At 37.8% G+C, this 21,592-nt stretch overlaps 6 protein-coding genes across 6 annotated transcripts; 3 read left to right on the forward strand and 3 right to left on the reverse strand.

Moving 5' to 3' along the window:
- Positions 1–46: 46 nt before the first annotated feature.
- GCK72_014704 (uncharacterized protein) lies at positions 47–864 on the forward strand (the record flags this gene model as incomplete). The annotated part of the gene is made up of 4 exons (XM_053730417.1): positions 47–126; positions 172–313; positions 528–705; positions 755–864. The coding sequence occupies 4 exons, from the start codon at positions 47–49 to the stop codon at positions 862–864; spliced, it is 510 nt and encodes a 169-aa protein (XP_053585189.1).
- A 433-nt stretch (positions 865–1,297) lies between these two features.
- GCK72_014705 (uncharacterized protein) lies at positions 1,298–1,684 on the reverse strand (the record flags this gene model as incomplete). The annotated part of the gene is made up of 1 exon (XM_003108275.2): positions 1,298–1,684. One exon carries the CDS (start codon positions 1,682–1,684, stop codon positions 1,298–1,300), a length of 387 nt encoding a protein of 128 aa, XP_003108323.2.
- Positions 1,685–1,931: 247 nt separating this feature from the next.
- On the forward strand, positions 1,932–2,321 carry GCK72_014706 (uncharacterized protein; the record flags this gene model as incomplete). The annotated part of the gene is made up of 1 exon (XM_003108026.2): positions 1,932–2,321. One exon carries the CDS (start codon positions 1,932–1,934, stop codon positions 2,319–2,321), a length of 390 nt encoding a protein of 129 aa, XP_003108074.1.
- Positions 2,322–4,180: 1,859 nt separating this feature from the next.
- GCK72_014707 (uncharacterized protein) lies at positions 4,181–4,733 on the reverse strand (the record flags this gene model as incomplete). Its single annotated transcript, XM_003108354.2, has 2 exons — positions 4,181–4,438; positions 4,485–4,733. The coding sequence occupies 2 exons, from the start codon at positions 4,731–4,733 to the stop codon at positions 4,181–4,183; spliced, it is 507 nt and encodes a 168-aa protein (XP_003108402.1).
- A 2,087-nt stretch (positions 4,734–6,820) lies between these two features.
- On the reverse strand, positions 6,821–7,901 carry GCK72_014708 (uncharacterized protein; the record flags this gene model as incomplete). The annotated part of the gene is made up of 4 exons (XM_003108091.2): positions 6,821–6,868; positions 6,916–6,999; positions 7,575–7,760; positions 7,809–7,901. 4 exons carry the CDS (start codon positions 7,899–7,901, stop codon positions 6,821–6,823), a joined length of 411 nt encoding a protein of 136 aa, XP_003108139.2.
- An 8,571-nt stretch (positions 7,902–16,472) lies between these two features.
- GCK72_014709 (uncharacterized protein) lies at positions 16,473–21,329 on the forward strand (the record flags this gene model as incomplete). Its single annotated transcript, XM_053730418.1, has 11 exons — positions 16,473–16,625; positions 16,831–16,969; positions 17,024–17,402; positions 17,449–18,325; positions 18,376–19,378; positions 19,427–19,782; positions 19,832–20,225; positions 20,273–20,486; positions 20,536–20,879; positions 20,925–21,151; positions 21,225–21,329. 11 exons carry the CDS (start codon positions 16,473–16,475, stop codon positions 21,327–21,329), a joined length of 4,191 nt encoding a protein of 1,396 aa, XP_053585190.1.
- Between the last annotated feature and the right edge of the window lie 263 nt (positions 21,330–21,592).

Here is a 21,592-nt window from a genome sequence, read left to right on the forward strand (position 1 = left end):
ACTGATATATTTCTCCGGATGGCGTCGCATTTTCTTCCTTCTCGCTATGATTCTTGTTGCTGTTGTCTATGGAGGATGTGGTTTTGTTGGAATCAATTTGACACCAGAGAAAGATATTTCAATCAGGTTCTGAACTCCTTTCTTAGTGAACTCAAACAATGAATAATTCAGAGAAACAATGGGAAAGGCATACAATGTGACTCCAGAAGAAATTCATTACGTGGCTGTTGAGTACTTTGTTAGAGATGAAAATGATGAGAGAGTTCTGAATTACTTGTCAATTGGCACTGCAATCATGCTCAATACTATATTCGTGAGTTTTCCCTGATTTCTCAAATCAAAAAATGGAATATTTTTCAGGGATGTATGGTAATAGTAATAATCTACTGTGGATGGAATACGTATACCCGGACCCATCAGTGTACAGCCCAATTGTCGAATCACATGAAAATACAACGTGTGTTGTTCACTGCCCTTCTAATACAGGTAACTCTTTTTTTTTTTTTCAATTTCCTGAATATTTTCAGACTCTCACACCGATGATTCTCATTTTCATACCATGCATCATTTTCTATATTCTCCCAATATTTGAGATTCCATTAGGAGTTGATGCAAATATTCTCAGCATTTCCTTGATTCTCTATCCAATGATCGATCCAATCGGTGTTCTTTTCGTTATCAGACCATACCGAATGTTTATTAAAAGTGAGAAAATCATATTTCAAATTGAAAAATAAATAACAGTTTATTTCAGAGTTTTTCCGTCGTCAAGTGATGAATTGTACCCACAAGACCAAGAATAAAAATGATAATATTGTGCCACCTGTAGAAGATTTCCCTCGTTTCCATTCTATTGCCAACTAATCCGAGTTTTCTATTTAAATCAATTTTCACCAAACGGTTCAAATTGTAAACGCAATACTTCTTAATAACCGCATTTCCTTGTGATTTCGTTTCATTTCGAAATTTATAATAATAATCAATAATACAAGCTTACTTCTCTTAATTTTCAGTGTTTGGCAAATGCAGCTTCAGTGATCGATCAGAGAAATCGGCTGCTGGAAAGTTACAATGTCCGTATTCATCGTTTCTGTTTTCAAGCTTGGCCATGCGGGATCATTTGAATATTTGAATGACGGCTTGCAGTTCTTCAAAAGCAATCGAAACTTGTACGAAATCAACAAGTAAAATACAAATTCATGCCTTTATTCAATCACAAACATTCTCGGATTTTTGTATTTGTGGCCCTAAAGAGGGCCGTTGGGTTCGGTTGGTTTTTTGCTTTCGGCATTACTGCTTACTTGCTGGAAGTGTACTTGGTGACTGCTTTGGTTCCCTCGGACACGGCGTGCTTGGCGAGCTCTCCTGGAAGGATCAAACGGACAGCCGTCTGAATTTCGCGGGACGAGATGGTTGAGCGCTTGTTGTAGTGAGCGAGACGGGAAGCCTCAGCAGCAATGCGTTCGAAGACGTCATTGACGAATGAGTTCATGATGGACATGGCCTTGGAGGAAACTCCGGTTTCTGGGTGAACTTGCTTGAGAACACGGTAGATGTAGATGTTGAAGGAGCTGTGCTTTGGGACCTTTCTCTTCTTTCCATCCTTATTGGTCTTGGCGGATGGCTTCTTCGCGGTCTTGGCGATTTTCTTAGCTCCCCTGGCGGCGACTGGCTTTGGTACCATGATGGCTGTTGACTTGGTTCAAGTATGCAGATAATGATTTCGAATGTTCTTATCAGAAAAGCATGCGGTGGTGGGGCGGGGCTGGCTGCGGTGGGTGGGCGGAGCTTCCTGTCGGGACACATCTGCCGCTTGTTGACAGCTTTTCGAAACTTACGCCCCGCCCCACCACCGTAGAAATCTATATCTGGTAGCGGTGATCACTGAAAATTTAGTTAGTTACTTAACGATCAACAAGCAAGCCGAAGAAATGTCTGGACGTGGAAAAGGAGGCAAAGCCAAGAAGAGCACCGGAAAGAATAAAACCAAGACTTCAAGAGCTGGACTCCAGTTCCCAGTCAGTCGTATTCACCGTTTTCTTCGCAAGGGAAACTACGCTCATCGCGTCGGAGTTGGAGCTCCAGTCTACCTCGCTGCAGTTCTTGAATACCTGACTGCCGAAGTTCTCGAATTGGCCGGAAACGCTGCTCGCGACAACAAGAAGACCCGTATCGCTCCAAGACATCTTCAACTCGCCGTCCGCAATGACGAAGAGCTGAACAAACTTCTTGCTGGAGTAACAATCGCTCAAGGAGGAGTCCTTCCAAACATCCAAGCCGTTCTTCTTCCAAAGAAGAACACCGGAGAACACAAGGAGTAAATTCCCTCTCCAAAACAACCCCACCGAACCCAACGGCCCTCTTTAGGGCCACAACTCCTCAAAAATCCAATCGTATCTTTTGAAAATAAAGTGACTTGTTTTCCTCATTACCCTTATTTTGCAGGTTTTTCGAATTATTGAAGCTGTCGGTGTCTTCCCAATTCGTACAAATGGGTTGTCAATAACAACAACAGTCCGATGTGGGGATAAACAGAAACACTTGGAAGTTATTCTTCTTCTTCCGGGTGTTGTCACGAATTTAAGTAATTGGTTTGCAGGGGAAAATTCTTTATCCAAAACTAAACAATTTGAGGAGAAATTGAAAGTTTTGCCAACACATTTGATCTTTTCCGCTTCCTCCGTACTTTTCAGATGGTTTTTCAAAGCATTTATTGTTTTGTATTCTTTCAAAGTCTGGGAAAGAAATGGGAAACTTCAAGTATTTGAAGGCTTGGTTTACAATTCATAGTATGGTCTACTCTTGTAGCATTGATTACTCTCATGGTAATTAGTTCTTCGTAAATTTCAAAGGAACTATCAACTTCTAAAGTCAGTTTTCCAAAATAGAAAGCTTTGAATTCTCAGGGTTTTCATATCCATGGAAGAACGATAATGATGTTCTCTGTCCATGATTCCTTCAGTTTTTCAAAAGTCTGTGTTTGGATTCTATTCGGACTATGTTTGAGATGTGCTTGATGTGTTCTTCTCATTCTTTGTCTTCAGTTTGATATTTTGCAATACGTTTTCTTTCCTGAAATTCTTGTGTCATTTCCCTTTCAGTTCCAAATATCTCAAGTACTTTACCGGATTGCGTTGTCTCTATTTTGTACTTTCCACTTTGTTCGTCTCTATTATCAACTGAGCATGCGGTTTTGTAGGTATAAACTCCACCCCGGAGAAAGATTTTCGGATACGGTGAGTCAATGTTCCATGTGATGATCGAGTTGTTTTTGTTGTAGACAAGCGATGGCGGAAACGTATAAAGTATCACCGGATGAGATAAACTACATGGGGAATTGAATATTTCGAACGAACGGAAACAAATTGAATTGTGGTGAATTGGTTATCAATCGAGGCTGTCGCTGTTGTTAATTTCTATTTTGTAAAAAGTCGAAGATTAAACAAAAAAATTGAACAATTTCAGAGTTCAATGACTACAGTAATATTGTATTGTGGTGTTGAGACATTAAAAAAGTTTGAGTAAAAACTGTTCATTAATCAAATCATATGTATTTATGTATATTCAATCTGTGGATCATTTAAAATCCAATAACCCAACCAGAAAGACTCATCCATGGATAATTCACTTCGTTTCAATTCAATTCGAAGTTAACATTCATCTCGTTTCGTCTGCTCAATTAATTTTTGACTTTTGTTCTATTTGTGGGTCTGTGTATGTTGTTTCATTTTGCTTCGAAGTACCCTTCTTCCCGGAAGAAAAATGAAATGACGTCTCGTATTCATTCATCATATTCTCCAATTGTTTGTGTACACTGAAACTGTCTCTTGATGTCAGTTATCCCTCTTCGAGGGTGTCTACGTAAATGTTGACACCCGTTTCTCATAAATTTCTGGGAAGTAAAATGTCCTGCACAGGAATGATAACAAATTGTGTTGTACTTTCTTCCACTGATGTTCTCCACTTTTGTCTAGACACTGATAAGTTTTATTAGGCTAAGATTTTGAATTCCCCCTTCTCTGTACAGGACAATCAAGACATTTTATTAACTGTTTACACGTTTATTCGATTAATGAAACCGAAATAAACAAAAAATAATAAACACAATATTTATGGAATCATTCAATGGTGGTGAGCTGCTTCTTCGTCTTCTTCTCTTTTTCTTCTTCAATTGTTTTTTTTATTTCTTGTAATCATATAGATTCTCATTGGTGAACAGACGATACAAACGGTGATGTCTCTTGGCAGTAACACGGCATTGTTGATGAATATGAGATAGATAGAATATCGGTTGATACTTCTTCTTGATTGCTGTCACCACTGCACCTCCTTCGACACGAGAACGATCATTATAGAGGGCTTGGGTATCCACGTGGAATGTGAGGACCTCCATGTCATCTTCCGATTTGATCTCCGAGTTGTCGTAGTCAACCAAGAACTGAAAAGAGATATTTGGATTTGAGTTTTCCTTATATTATTTTTACCTTGAGATCCATAAGAGAATTCATTTGAACCTCCAGATATCCTTTAAAAGTATTCAAATTTCCTTCATAACCACACATCGAATAGTTGAATGATGGATCCATAAGATAAAGGATTGCAGTCGTATCTCTAGATGGAATCGACTTCTCAACGATATTCATGATTTGATGAACTGCATAGTTCGATGCACGATCAGCAGAGCAAACTGCTCCGAAAAGGGCCAACGAGAGGAAGAGAACACGTAGATGCATGATCCTTCTGGAATAATAAATGGCCTTTTTATTATGAAAAATAAAAAAGAAAAAGGAACGGAGAGAGGTGGAACTTCACGCTAACTGATAACGCGTGAATAATAACTAAATATTTATATTGAAGAGATTGTAGTGGAGGGAAGGAGGAGGAGGAGTATAAGGATAATTGAGAGTCAGGAAATGTGTAGGAGGCTCTTTTTCTCTCTAGAGGGAAACAAGGAGGTGGAGTCAATGCATTCGTATCGCCCGTTTCGGAGGGATCAGTGAATGAAAATTAACAAACATCTTGAACTTCAGAAATTTCCGGAATTTGTCGGGCTACATCCGGTGAAAAGACTCAAACTGACGTCAGAGTCTTCTGAAGGAACGGATATTTCTAGACGGACGGTTATAAATTATTCGACATTTTTAAACATAAAAACGGTGCCTGGATACATAGAAACATGTCTCGAAGGAGTTCAGAATGACGTTCAGAAGACCAATGATCTGCCCTTAGATATTTTGAGAAAATCATCGTATCCGGTTCAAAATTTTGAACGTATCGGAGTCCCATTAGTGTTAATCTGATGTCAGTTTCTGGATTGGTCAAGTATAAAATTGATGTGAATGTTCAATTTTAGAAGATAATCTCATTTTGAGAATTTAAATACCACATTCGAATCTCTTAGGAATTTTTACGAGACGATATTTAAATTCAGGGAATTTGGATTCTTTCCAAATTAAATTCGCGTCAATCTTGTCGTAAAACGATGTGAAATAGGGAATAACAGAAACATAAACATAGGTTCAAACTTTGAATTTTTGTAACATTTCCTTTTTTTCAGGAGCAAGCTGGTTTTGGGGTAGAAGTGTCAGGTAAAAATAGAATGTGATTCAAAGTTTGAAACTTCTTCCAGAATACTAAAACTGCACAAGTCTAATGAGATAAAGTGATGCGATTTCTAAACAAAAAAATTTGAGAAAAGTCAGTAAAATCCACAAATTAGTTATCGATCAGCAACTCAAATTCAATTTTTCCTTTTGCTTTCAAGTTGGAAGGTTCCAAAAGCTGTGAAAATTCAGTTAGATTTTTTTCAAGCACACTTCGTTTTTAAAAACTTGGAATCTGATTCCAGAACTTTTAAAAGAAGAACTTCTTTCTCCAACATGATTTTCACAACGTGGCTCCATCAAAACTTGAGAAAAACTTGATTTTTTAATGATTACGGTGGATGAATAGTGTTCTGGATCTTCAGACAACAACTATACAAATAGTAAGCAGATTATTTTGAGAATTAGAAAACACCCACACAGCTGAAATTTCTTAGGTTATGTCAAAACATACGAATTGAAAAAATACTTCAAACTCCCCATACGTTTTTTCTCGTAAATAGAAAATAATGACGAGTAAGATTTGTTAGTACGGTACGTACATCATTTCAAAATCCTACAAAATGTAGTGATAATTCAAAACTAAAACTTTCAAACATCACGATTATAACCGAGAAATTTCCACCAGTCTTGTTCCGCCTACACAGGTGAAATATATCGTCAAAACGCATCATTTTGAACTACAAATTATATAATTTCTCATTATTTTCAGGTGTCTGGATGTTTTTTTTTTCGTTTATTTATCAGCTGAGATATATAATGCATCACGTGGATTCATAGTTTAAATCAGAGAAAAATCAAATGAATTTCTGAAAGGAAGTTTCAAAGTTTCCAATAATCTTGAGACGATTGAAATGAGCTCAATTTGAATTCTGAAAACAAAAAAGTTGAAAGAGATCTTCTGAATGGTCTATGGAGTTTGGTAAATTGCAATGTCATTGAATTTAAATAAGGATTAAATGGAATTAGAACGAGAGCATTTGACCGGTGAAAATTATCATGTGCACTTCGTTTTTCTCAAATTTCCGGAAGGTCTCGAAACCAGCAAATAGAAACGTCACTTTTCGGATTTATTCTAGAATTCTGGAAAAAAGTAGACTCCTTTTAACTCACGTATTCCGAAGGGTCTCGATGAATTCGGAAAGAAAACAATAGACAAGAGATTGGATTTATAATACTTTCAAAACCAGTAAATGCACAAAAAAAGAAAAAAATAATTATGCAGAGTTTAATGCATTGCAAGTGTCCATTATTTGTTGTTTTACCTAAAAAAAAATCACATTTTCTGGAGGATTTTGTAATACAGAGATACCATTTCAAGCTCTTCCTTTGTTAATTGATCCGAAACTATATCGAAGTCTCCATCATCAATAAAAACGGTTGAATTACTTGAAGTCTGCAAAAAAGAGAACTGTTAATCCATCAGACGTCACAAAAATAATTAAATTAAGGGGTAAGGGGCTGAAATTCGATAAGTGAAACTAATGGAATTTGGTAGAATAATTGGGAGTGGGATTAACATCTGCACCCATCTATTTTCAACTATTTGAACCGGCAAACGAAAGAATTAAGGGAAATTGAAATACACGGAAGGCTGGTTTCCTCTAAAAAGTTATTTCAATGTCAGTTTGGGCTACTGTATAATATTGGGACGTTGCGCAATTGGGCCGAAATTGAAAACATCAGAAGAAGTACAGTAACCATTTAAAGTTGTCAAGTCTTTCACCAATAAACATTGTTATGAGTAAATAACATTTGTCTGAAAGTACAAGATTTTGAAACAGGCTAACGCGGACCAGTTAGTAACTGTAGAAAGTTTAAATTCTCCCGTCGGATACCAGTATCGCCGACCGAGTTACTTTATGATGTCTAGCGGAAACAGTATTTTCTGAAGGAAATAGTTTTAGTTTCGGACAACATTGAGATCTACAGTTTGCAATGTAAACCTAGTTCCACAATCCCCAAACTCACTCCAATATAAATAATTGGTTCCTTGTGAACTGGATCCACTTCAATATCTCTCTTCGATCTGGTCCTTTTACGAGCTCTTCTTGTCTCAGCTGACGACGAACTGTTGTCATCATCCTCGTCAGAAGTGGAACGAATCGCTGAATTCGTCATATAATTTGCAGTTGAATTTGTCCATTCTGTCTCTTCCTGTAAGATAAATAACTATGATTCTAGATATCATTTCCAGTAACTCACTCGACAAATCAGTCGTTTCTTGTGGCTTTTTCTATAAATGACCCATGAAGAGACCATTGAGAAAAGGACGAATATGAGTAACAGGTTTCTCATGATTTTTGTATTTTCAGTGAGTGAATTGAAGGATTTTGTGAAAACTGAAATGAGAAAAGATTTGGTAAAAAGGGGCAGGAAGAATACCAGAAAAGAAGAAAAGAAGATCAACACAAGAATTTTTGACAACAGTAACTTCTTAATCGGCTCAACAAAACCATTGAAGCGAAAAGTGACGCCTTAAGGTGGTTGGTCAAGGTGACAACATTTCCAACTGTACACTGTTTTGGTAATTGGACGATTAAAATGGCAAGACGAGACGAAGAAAAGGGAATGACAACTGGGTCACACTCTTTTACAGAACAAGGAAAATGAGAATTACGTGACGACCAGCTTTTCGGTTTGTATCAACAACTCGAGTTGTTGTTTTGAGACGGATTAGATAGTATAGAAGGAAGAGAGACGCAGACTAGTTCTACAATGGTCAAGATTTGCTCGGAGCAAGCAAGACACCTCTGTACAGTCAAGGAGCCGAGATATTATTGTGTTATGTGCCGCTTTTGGAGTCTCCAAAGTTTACATCAAGGTTGCTTTATTTGTTATTTGAAGCTAATGCATTTCATTTTTCGAATTGGAAAAAGGTCAAAAATAGACATTGACTTTTCAAAGTTCAACATTTTCATTTTTCTATATAATTGTTATTTGTTACTGAAGAAATCATGTTCATGGAGATATTTTTGTTAATTCGAAAGTTCACAAGTACTCGTCAATTTTTGGTTTGAAAATCATGATCCTGGGTTCTCACGTCGTTCAACTTTCTGAACTACTGTATTTGTTCTAGGAAACGTTAGAAAACTTTGATTTGTTTTTTCAAAGAAAAATATGTTCTGATATTCAGAATTACCACGTTTTCAGTTTCATAGAACCGGCAAAATGAAGGTTTTTCCAGTTTACATTTTACAATCTTGAAGTCATCTATTGTCCTTTCTTCGGAGCCAGACAATAGCCACATAGGTGAAATCCGTACAAAAAAGTTTCGAACTAAGATATTGGAGATGTGCTTTTGTTATAAAATCCTCACAAATATGTTTTTCCTGGTAGGCTACAGTAGTCTTCAAGTGATGAAATCATAACTCTCATTCTTCCATAACGCAAAAACATAGCCGAATCGGATGTTTACACGGTTGTTTTCTTTTAGTGCAAACCCTATAAACACCTCATCAAGACTTGCAACAATATCCGATTTACCCGAGTAAATAACATGTTTTTTTGTATTGTTAAACCTTCTCGATTTCACTTTTACCCTCAGTAACTGTAGGAATCGAATCTCTTTTTACTCTTCTTCTTCTTCTTCTAATCCTTTGTAATACAGTGCCATTCGACGCGAGACTAATCTCAAACCTGCCCTCCATGGTAGTTTTTTCATCTCCTTTTTCTTCTTTTTTCTCTACCAACAATTGGGATTACGAGCCGGTTGAACAAGCGGATGCGCCTCGGGAAAGAAGCTTCATGTTTCGGTTAAAGGAGAAGAACATAACACAAATACATGGCACTTCTCTCTTTTTCTTCACCGGTTTTTTTCTTTTCCGAAAGCCGCATCAACCAGAAAAGAGCAAGGGAAGAGAGACCCAAAAGCAGCTGTCATTTTTACCTTTTCACACCTTTTCACGATTCCAAATCATTGTTTTTGTGAGATGAGAAGCAAAGGAAAATAAAGAGAAAAGAGGTTGATTTGTTGACTCGAATGACCAAAAGATGCGCGGGAGGAGGCACAATGAGTTGAGCGTTTGTTCAAACTTCTGTTTCCACAATTGGATTCTCTTCGATATTTTCTATACTACAGTCGAGATACTTGTTTAGATTTCCATATTTTCTTTTGTTTTTTAGTTTACAATCTAAATGTCGGTCGGAAGTAAATTCTATTCGTTTTTGTCCAACTTCTCGCAACGTTGCGTTGTTTCTTCCCTTGTAATCTACAGTTGCGGAAATGTTTTTTTGAAGTACGGGTGGGTGTGAAAAGTCTGTAGACTTTAGTTATAAGGATAGCTTGGTTAGTAAAGAATGAGAAGTATTTTCCGGAGTGATTTAACAGAAAGTTAGATGATAAGTTGTACGTTTGATTTTTCAGCAGGGGTCAAAACTGTATTCGTAATTGCCGTCTTCAGTGGAAAGTGTCGAATTTTAAGAGTGTGTCACGGACTCACTTAACGCAAGAATGTTAATTTTTCTAGGAAACGTCTAGATGTTTTCTTTTGTACCACTTTTCAATCCGAGCATACATTCTAAAGAGAATCGACAAATCAATTTTTGCTAAAATTACCGATCATCAGTTCCAAGTTTAGTCTGTTTATATAGTAAAACTATCAACTACAAACTTGGAGCTGTACGGTTTCCTAAAGTTTTTTGTAACAAATTGATCAATAAAGCTACAACCGTTACTGTAAAATGGAATGATCCTCAATATTAACCGTTATTTCTCGTCTTTCTCCTTAATTCCCAAACTCTGTTAGATTCGTACCGTCCCCAATACTTTTTAATGAATATCTTCAAACTTGAAAACCGCTTACACGTTTTTTTCTGGATGTTCACAAAGTAAATATCCATTTGAATCGTTTCATTCTTCTTCTTATAACCTTGAAACAACCTGAGGTTTCCCTGATCTTCAGTTTCTCAAAATAAGCTTCAATATTCTCCTTTTGTTTACCAGATGACACCATTTTCTTCTTGTATCAGTTTTGCGGAACTGTATTGTTTTTCGTATTCAATATAGATGATTGCTGCTAATTTAAAATCAGAGAACACTCTACTCTATTCTTTTTCTTTTGATCTTCACTCTCCTAGAATTCTTATTTTCCGTGGTGAAAACTTCTGAAACTGAGTCTCTGTTCTCATATTTCCTGTAAAACTCATGATGAAGATCCAAAGTGTCTGGGATAAAGACGATGTTTCCGTTTTCTTCCTCCGCCTCATCATGATTTGTTTGCGGGATTCATTTCACTTGTTTCGTCAGGAAAAAGATGAAAGTAGGACATCGTTCAAATCAGTTACTATTCATTTTCTTTGAGACATTACTTTTTTGAAACAAGAGGCCGAGAAAAAAGATACTAGGTCATGATACTTGTTTTGAATCAGAGAATTTCGGATGTTTCATTTGAGAAGTAGTTCTTGAGAGGTGTTGAAATAGATCGCAACATTTATTTCAATTTGAAAATATGAGTTTTCGTTACCAATTTCTTCCTAGATCTATTCAGCTTGTCTTTTCAAAACAATAGGTTCAGTTACCGAGGATTAGAGAGTTTAAGAGGAGAAACCTAAGCTAGTAGATCCGGGAGCAACTTCTTCCCCACTAAAGAAACCAGTCCATTCCAGACAACTTCCAAATGACTAATCAGTGTTCCCCTTTTCTAATTCTCCCAGACTTTTTTCTATTCCAAGAGAATTAGAGTTGATGCTCTCACCCTCTCCAAACGGGTCGTCCCCCCACTGATAACACACACTTTTTTGTGGTGAACATGGTCGCCGCGGGGAGCCAAGAGACGGCGCGCGGTGCTCTCCGCATTCGCTGTTTGCACTACGTGACTGTCAATCGACGGCGCATCTTTCTTCGTTCTTCTCAGCAGCCAGAAGCACCTTCCAATCAGTATTTGCCGTTTTAGAACATTCCTTCTTCGTGTTTTGTTTTCCCTTCGACCTAAAAATGGAATTGAAAATCGAAAAAAAATTGGAGTAGGAGGAGGAGAAAGGACGATGAAACAAAATATGGAAAACCGTTATAGAACCCAATTAATTGATTTTAATGGACACACATTAATAATTCTTTTGCCTAAAACAAGATAATTTCTCTCCTTCTTCTCTTCATATTCATCTTATTCACCGGCGATTTCTCTCAGTTTTTACCGCATACTAATGGATTGTGTAGCAGTCCAAAGTGATTTATAATTGGTCATATCGGTCATTTTTCAACTCTTCTAAACCTCCTCTTTTTGTTCAAAATTCCTTTTGTATGGAACTGGATAAAGCTGCCCTCTACTTAATGAAGATTCCTCTACGAGACGAGTCATTGCTCTTCTCTTCCGCGCGGAAAGTTTGCCGTTAACCAGATTTCATTAAGATCTCAGTTAACTGTTCGTTTATTGTTTGACCCACTCAATTTCTCTTTTTCCGCTTTTCATCTGACGACGCTTGACTACACTTTTTCTTAAGATTATGATGTTGATATGTGAAGAAACATATAGTATAGTTTTCGGGAGCTGTTTGGAAAGGAATTGATATGCCATGAGCTCCGTATCCGTTTCAAATACATCGTTGTTAAATTCTATATTAGAATGAAAAATAATTTTGAGTGTTGATCACATAAACACAGACTATTTCCTAATTTCCATTTTTGTAAAAGATGTAGATCGTACCGTTGTTTTATTACTACATAACTTTTCTGCACAATTATTTTACAGTTATTAAATACCTTACCAGCTTGAAGGAATTTCCGTCAATTATGATTTTCGTAGTCTGGTCTGCACAATAAAAGTTGGCAGCTACAAAAATACTATATTTTTTGAAATTGAAGCTAACGGACAGGTAGGTTTTCCTATCTCAACTGGTGTGGTACTCATGAATCTGAAATCTGGATGATTCTGAAAACTCACATCTTTGCAACTCTACCACGTCACTATTCGATCCCACTCTACCAGAATCTCCTCCAGTTTCTCTTGTCCATTTTTCTATGCTTCCAACCCACTTTTGGTAGCAAACAACACCAAGCACAATAGTTCTGAGAGGAGGGGGTTCTTGTCTCATTTCGCCTGTTTGTTGCTTTCTCTCTCAGTTTCCCTTTTTTACAACTTCACACCCTTTTCTCTAGAACAACAGCAATAAATCAGTTATTCTATTGAGGAACATTTGATTGTGTAAATGAGAAGTCGTCGAAAAAAACGGTAAAATCTACAATTCCATTTTCGACCTTGAAACCCCTTTTCAAGAGACACTGCCGACCTCTTTTTCTCCATTTTTCGTCTTCTTTTTATCCCAATTTCTTTTTATTTATTTGTTTGTTAATATGGTGTTTTCTTCCTATTTTACAAGTATGTACCTCTCAGACTACACAGTAATTTTACCATGTTTTTCCTCTTTTGCTTTTCGGTTTCTCTTTCTCATTTGCCATTGGATATGATGTCAAAAAACACTTTCTACACAGTTTTCTGGTTTTCTAGTCGAAGATGAAGATGAAGAGAATAGAGAAAAAAGTTACAAACTGTCATTTCATCTTCTTCCTCTTTTTTTCGATTCAAATGCAATGTGGTTGAATAAGAACGGCTTAGAATAGAGATTAATGAAAAAGATTGTGTAATGCAATAAATGAGAATTCGAGTGGATGAGGATATCATAGTCTCGACTACGGTCTTCTTTTTGTTTCTTTTTCTTGGATTCTTACTGTAATCGACACTTCTTTTTTGATAAAAAGGCAGAGAGAAATCATCAATTAGCTGATGGTTTACGACCTCTTGATTCCAACAAACATTGATAGATTGCTGCGTTTCCTATTCTTTCTCATATCACAACTATACCATTCGCTTTCGTCGAGAACTGATTTGAGGGAGGGTTCTAGAAAGTTTTCTCGAGAGAAAAGAAAAGAAAGGAGATACGGTTTTTGGTCAGGTTTATTCAAAGAGTGACAATATTTGGATTTGAAAGGAAAAATTACAGTAACCGTAGAGAAGATTTTAAAGATTTCAACAGAAAACGGCTAATAGAATGTATCGCGAAGTCTCAGGTTCTGAAAAGTATGTAGAAAAATCTTTAGTTTTCTATAGTTTACGAAATTTTTGTACGGTACCGTCCTTGCTCGGCACCAATAACACTGTTGGCTCCGATTTCTGAGTTTCTTCCCATTGAAAGACTTCAACTTTCTAGATAAACCTGGGACAGAAGAGTTGAGAACGAGAGGCCCTCTCTCTCACAGTTATCCATTTGAACCGAAACTGAGAAATACAGTTTTACTAGACGTTTTCAGTCATTAATCTCCTCCAATTTGCAACCCTATAACCAGTTCCCAAGTATTCAAAGAAACATTTCGAAATGACCTAGAAAACATTTGTAACCTGGTAACATGGACACCCGCTGTGTTTTTGGGTACCCGTTTTAGGTCATGGTTGTTCATTTGATACTCGGAAACCAGTGGAAGCTGGTTGTGATCAGTTGTGATCCACTCAATTAAAATTCAGTTTTTCAGTTCAAAACTTTCTACGAAACCATCAATCTCCTCCCTTCGTTACGGCTGATAAACTTGGCACATCTGGTTTTTTTTCGTGTTGACCGTGGCAAACAAGCGTATCCATTTTTCTGACCATACATTTATCTTTATCTCATCTTTCATTTGGCAGTTGTCCCAGATTTAAAACGCATTCAAGCATAGAAAACAAACAATTCATCTCTCCATCTCTTTTCTCTTTTTATATTAATTTCTGTCTGTGTGATACCCTCTCTAATTGGTTGGAAGAATCTCCCGGATTCGTCTGGCCTCGTATTGTTTCAATCAAAAAACGTCTCAACAGGAGACAAATAAGGGGACGAATTGAATGAAAAAGCATAAGAAGAAGCATTCGAAGATAACTTATTCGGAACGTTTCGTCTGCCGAAAGAAGCGGGATCCTTCTCGTTTAGCCCCCCAACCACGACGGGCGGCCTGCTTGATCCTTATCTGTGTCGGTCAGTCAAGAGATGAAAACGAATAAGACGTTGACAACAAAACTTGACGATTTTTCTCTTTCATTTTTCCTCCCGAGGATGTAACCTACAACCACCAATTATCCGCAATTATCGAAGTCCTTTTGTAGAAGTATAAGGTAGTGAAAAGTTGTCTTTCGGTGTCAGAATGTTGTGTAACTAACTTTCCTTTTTTTGACGTCTTCTTTATATTTCTGCTTCTGTGTTGTCCCCCACAACTGAATCCGTCCCTTTTCAACCTATTCTTTCATTTGTAAAGCATGACATCAAGCCGATATGGTGTAATGTTGTATGATGAAACGGTGTCTTATGCTTCAACGAATTCAGAAGAAGAGGGGCCAACTGATGGTCATCGAGATCTTCGAAAACAAAAACTTTCCAAGAATTTTTGGTTTTTTCTGCCAACCAAAACTCATTTTCATTTTCGTTTTCTTCATCTGTCCGCCCTTGTCATCATCATCTTTTTCTTCTTTTCTTCAATACTTTTTTCCCGTCTTTTTTCTCGTATTCTTCTACTATTCATCACGTTTTCATCTGCTGAAAATTCAACTGTACGACTACTTTTTTGTTTTTCTAGACATCTTTTTCTCCCTGAAAAAATACAGTATTTTTGAGATTCCTTTGATTTTTATTTTGAACCAATCCAATCAAACAGAATCAATTTATCAAGAAAAGTAATTGAATCTCTTATTTTCATGATTACAAAAAAGGAGAAGAAGAAGTCGTTCTTATCATATTGGAACGCGTTTTGTAGGCTACAAAAACGACTAGATCAGTGTCAACGCAACAATTTTTATGACGTGGATTTTCGAAACAGCATGTCGTTAAATGAAAGCCAATGGCTACCTAGCTTTTGCCTTCTACTAGTTTCAGTAAAACACATTTGTAATCATTCTTCTTAACGAATAGACATATTTCACTCTGGTTTGAATTAGGTAATTCACCTTGAACCATTTGTATTTCTTCTTCTTTTCTGACTAAACTAACTTTTTATTGCAGATATCCAAACTAACTAAAACTGTCAACAGAAGTACGTTTTAATGTGGAACAATCTCTACCTTGATCTCTCTTTCTTTTTGCTTTTCCTTCTTCTTTTTTTCCGTTCCTTCTTCTGAATATTTCCGTCATCATCATTCACATATCCTTCATCCATATTTTCCTCCGACCAATTCATCGTTTCCCCTAACAGTATCATAATCTGTCGCCAGCTTTATCCCCCACTTCTTCTTCTTCTTCTTGTCCACCCTCTCCATCATGTTAGTTATTCTTCGGTGCGCCTTTTCCCATCACATCAAACCAGCTTCTTCTTCTTCTTTTCCACGTCCCCTCCGCATTTGTCTGCGTCTCTTCCTCTCCCACACTATTTTCACTCCGTTATTGTACCGTATCCATTTATGCGCCACCTTTCGCTCATCTGTCGTTTTCAGAGAATCAGAATGATCAGAAACAATTGATTACTCTTTTATTTATTTATTCACGCTTTTTCTACTTCTTGACAGCCATCATATGAGACCAGTAATAATTGTCTTCTTTCTCTTTTCTGACTTCTTCCTTCCTCTTCTTCCACCAAAATCAACTGAATTTTCTCTTGTTTGTTATCAGAAACACACTTCTTTTTCTTCTGTTAACCTTGCCCGCTTCGTCCCGCTTCGTCCATCTTTGTCCATCCGATGTAATTTCGTCGTTCTGTGATAACAAACTTCTCCCGTTTTTTCTTCATTTCTTCTCCTTTTTATTCCGTATCCAATCCAAAAAATGAGGTCAACCAATACCATCAAAAAAAGTTTTTCAAGAAAAGTGCATCCGTCCTCTGTTCCTATTCTCGCAATATTTTGATAACATATTCTGTTCCATATCAATTTTTCCTTTTTTGCAGGAATGATATAAACCATAAAGGCGACTTTAAAAGTGATGATTCTACCGTACTTGGTAACATTTTTGTTACTTTTAGTACCGCCTGTCACTTCATCAACGGCTAACATCTCGTCGCTGATTGAGGCACTTGGACCCAATAAATTATGCTCAGTTTATGATCCATTCAAAGTTTTGCCCGAAAATAATAAGGTAGGCAACTGATTTTGAAACTTACTGGAAAGAGAGAACGACTCGTTTTTTCTGACATATCTTGCCGAGTGTGTGCAAACTTTGAGCAGCGAGGCAGATCCCATTTCACTTCTATTCCTTGTTTCCCGAATCCTTACTCAAAAAAGAAACATTCATCCTCCATCAATCTCTTCTTTTCATCTACTCATCCATCATCGTTTTTTAGTTCCAAATTGGCGGTAGCTTCCCACTTCATCAAGACGATTGTACTACTCTTCGACCAGACACTGTCCAAGAAATCGTCGCAATTCAATGGGCGCTCACTCACTGGAATCAGAAAGATGAGAACGGAGATTGTAAACTTGGTAAGTTGCCATCAGACCAGTTCCTTTCTCATCCAGTTATCTCTCCTCTTTCAGGCCTTTATGCTGGAGATACCTGCTCGCGGTCAGCCGAATCGCTTTCTCAATCTCTTCGATTCTTAGATTCTGTTGGTTATCATGAGCCAAAAGAGTGTAGAACAGAGACTCCAGGAGCTAAATTATTAGGATTAATTGCACCAAAAGACTACGAATCATCAATGTCTCTCGGAAAATTCCTGTCAGTTTCTGCAATTCCAGTGGCTGCGTATTCATCAGAATCAGTGAATGCTTTGACAGAACTTGACGTTGAGAATACAATTGCCACGTCACCAACCATCGGAGTTTATGTTGAAGCATTGATTAGATTGATGAATCAAATGAGAAGTAATCTGGTTACTGTAGTGGATGATGGATCTCAAAACCCTGTAACCAAAAGGTATACTGTAGCTTTGAGAGCTTGACTCTAAACATATGAATTTCAGAGTGATCTCATACCTCCGTGACGCCGATATCTTTGTTTCTGAATCCATTCCAATCGACCACCCATTTTTGGCTCAAGCTCTTGAAGACAGTGATTCATCCATTGTCGTCAGTATTCTAAACAAGAAACAATTGACGAAAACAGTCCGTCATCCATCAATTTACGCAATGTCAAAGATGTGGATCTCGATTCCAACTGAAGGAGAAGCTCTCGATGAATCAGAACAACTTGAGTTGCTGCATAAAAAGGCGAAGCTAGAAGTCGTCTCTCTTCAACCAAAATACAAAGAACTTCCACAATTCCGTGATTATTTCATTCGAGTTCTTCGTAACAACTTCAAGAATTATCAACTTCTGACGTCATATATTGAGCAAGTCTATAATTGTACAAACGAAGACTGTGATCTGGATAAAGATGTAATGATGAAGAGTTATGTTCAAGCAAGAACCGCGGAAGCATCGATCAGAATGACTTATGCATTTGCGGCAGTTGCTCAAATCATTGGAGCAAACAAACAGTATGAGAAAACGTGTTCGCATGCTTCATCAGAATGCACCGAGTTGATAATGGAGACATTGGAAACCATGAATTACGCATTCAACAAACAGGATCCACCAGAGTTCGCAGGAGAACGTCTTCAATTTTATCGAGGAACTGAGAATATTCTTCTTGCTTCTGGAATGCAAGTTGAAGCAATCGAGATATATAATCAAGATGAGGAGCCAGTGACTTCCCGTCTTCTGAGTTTCACAACTGGATCACCACCGACTGTTATCATGTCTTCTTTGAGATCTGCCGATCAGAGACTCCGATCAATTTGTGCTCCGTATAGACCGTTCTGTGGACAATGTCCAAATCTTCAGAATGTAAATGCTGATGTGAGTTCTCCCATTTTTGTATATTCTCAATCTGAATTTCATATTTTTAGCACCACTTCCTGTCGATTCCACGTCACTACCCTCTCTATCTCGTAGGACTTTTTGATCTACACAGTGGCCAAACGTGTCAATCAATGGCCCACACTGATATATCTCTTCCGATGGCGTTTGTCCACACTGTTTGGACATTCAAACAACGATTCCCACAACTTGGATTGCTCAAAGATCTTGACTTCGGAGCTCTCCTCATCGACAGTTGCTCATCTGGAAAACAGGCAATCGAGTCAGTTGTTAGATCAGAGACTCAATGTTTCCGATTCAATCAAGCTGGAAGAAACATCACAATTGTTCCGAAATCAGTGTTTGGGTATGCGAGTGCACTTCATGGAGATTCACAGGAGTCACTCAAGGGATACTTCTCTTCAGGAGATACAGATGCAGCTCTTGTTTCTGTTGATTCTGAACATTCAGCACTTCAAAGATCTTTCACTGCTCTTCCATCATCCAGAAATCAAGCATTGGCACTTCTGAAACTCCTCAATAGAATGCAATGGCAATTTGTGACTGCTGCTTTGAGTGAACAAGATCCAGAATCCTTGTCTCTATTCAGAAGTTTTGAACGTCTTGCTCTTGATCGCGGAGTTTGTTTGGCTGAAGTCATCAATATTGGAGGATCTTCTCGTTTGGATAATGTCAGAAGTACCACCAACGTCACCATTATCTTCGCGACCGCCCGTAATGCAGCTGACTATTTGATTGCCTCGAAAACACGTGGAAACCATGTGAATGTAATGATGGGAGATGCTCATGATTGGTATCTACATGCACCAAATAACAAGGAACAGTTCCCCGGAACAGTCTCAGTTCAACCAAGAAATATCTTGTATGGAGATTTCCGTGAATGGCTTGAGACAACCACTCCATTGACTCTTCCAGAGCTTTGGTATTGGTCTTATATTGAGTCAAGATATGGATGTGCTCTCAGTCAAAAGAGTAAAGTTATCTATGGAAAAATGTGTACTGGAGATGAGTTGCTGAAGATTGAATCTCTTGGTAAGTTGAAACAAAACATAGTTCTGAACTTCAAGTAGTTAATTTTAGGACGCATGACGAAGGCCGGATACCTATCTCGTGGAATTGAACGTTTCCTTTTTGCCATGGACTCCGTCTACAAGAGTTTGTGCCCAGCTCAAAATGGTCTCTGCCTTGAATTCTACGAACAAGGACGTAAGCAGATTCTGACCCAACTTAAGAAGACGTCAACTGAAGATGATGTGGAAATTTATGAGTTCCTTCCGGACATTAACAACCAATTCACCTATCATCTTATTGCTAACTGGACATTGACAACTGGATTGAGAATGACAAATCAATATAGAAACGGAAATGGAAAGACAACTGAAAGCAAGTGTCAACCACCGATGTGCAAGTGCTTCCTCGATGGAGACTTCTTCCAGGTATCCCATTTTCCAAATTAGCTTCATAAAACATCATAATTGCTTTCAGCGTCCACTCGATTCATTCGTATTCCGTCCAGATGAACCGGAAGGAAGTGATCAATCTTCGTATATCAAGAGACAACCAGCATTTGGATCTGAAAAGATTGAATATCAATCAGTATTCGAACACATAACAACTGGGCATTGGAGAGATCATCCACATAACTATGTCCTTCTTGCACTCATCTCAATTCTTGTTGTAGTGGCTGTGGCCGTTCTAGTTTTAGTTCTAGTCAAGCTCTACCTTCGAGTCGTGAAAGGAAATCAATCATTGGGTATTTCTCTGCTCATTGGAATCATCATTCTATACTCAACTGCATTCTTCTTCGTTTTCGATCCAACTGATTCAGTGTGCAGATTGAGAGTTATTCTTCATGGACTTGGTTATACTATCTGTTTTGGTAAGATCTATTTTTATATTTTTCAATACTAAACATTGGATTTTTAGGAGTAATGATCGCCAAAGCAACTCAACTCCGAAACGCTGAGACACTTGGATTTGGAACATCAATTCATATCTCTTTCTGGAACTATTGGCTTCTTCTCTTTTTCATTGTTGGAGTACAGATTGCTCTGTCGATTAGTTGGTTCCTAGAACCATTCATGTCAACTATCGGAGTAATTGACACAAATGTACAGAGAATGATGTGTACAATGGGAAAGTGAGTTTATCTTGATATTCTAATAATCTTGTAACTTTGGTGCTTTCAGAGTGGAATTTGTCGTTTCCAACTTCTACGTGATGATTCTTATTCTGATGGCTCTTTTCATCAATATGCTCAACAGAAATATCAAAAGAAACTACAAAGAAACCAAGTGGTTACTCTACTCAACAGTTGGATGTTTCTTCACTTGGGTTGCATGGATTACTCTTTATTTAGTACTTGGACATGAGTTCAGAGACACTGTTATTGTCGTTGAACTCGTTGCTTGTGCCACAATCCTTCTTGGATTCCTTTTCGGTCCAAAAATTTATATTCTTCTTTCCTATGAACCAGTTGTAGTTGCATTCAAGAGAGATCCATTCCCAAATCATACTGATCTCTTCGAAAAAGGTTTCAATTTCTCTTCTTTCACAGATTTTTGATTCTAAATTCCAGACGATGATCTTCCATCGCAACGTGCCGTCTCCCCGGCATCATCCACGTCTTCTTCATCAAATCGATCGTCATCTGGATCCTCATACACGTCATCATCAAAACGACCAGTTAATGCAGTTGGTCCATTGCCATTGCAAAGGAATATTGAGGATCAGTCTCCAATATTTCATACTGTCATGAGGAAGAAAACGAAAGTTCGTAGATCGAACAGCGAACATGATACTATTGTGAGTTCTTGATTAAAACGGTTTATGAAATTCCCTCTCTGAAACACTCAAATTCTTAACTTCATAATTTCAGATGAACGTTGGCATACCAATGACATCAGTTCCAATAATCCGAAGTCCATCTGCTCGCGACGAGAAAGTGCATCGAGTGGCCATCTCGCCACCACTTCGAGACTAAACGAAGACTCTCTTCTGTTGCTGTACATACCTCATTTCCCCTTCCAAATCTCCCCTCATATTGGATGAATTCATCCCAGAAATCGCTCTAATTCCCCCTCGCCGAACCCACATATTTGAGACGTGTATACTCCTTTACTTTCCTATTGTTTCCTCTTTTCCCATCATATTTTATTTTGTGATTCAAACTGTTGCTAGTCCAACTACTTACCCCCTTCCTAAACCCTATACGGTAAACCCCATTCCCTCCTCAAAACACAAAAG

Source organism: Caenorhabditis remanei, chromosome IV (genome assembly GCF_010183535.1).
Source record: "Caenorhabditis remanei strain PX506 chromosome IV, whole genome shotgun sequence".
Taxonomy (NCBI): Eukaryota; Metazoa; Nematoda; class Chromadorea; order Rhabditida; family Rhabditidae; genus Caenorhabditis; species Caenorhabditis remanei.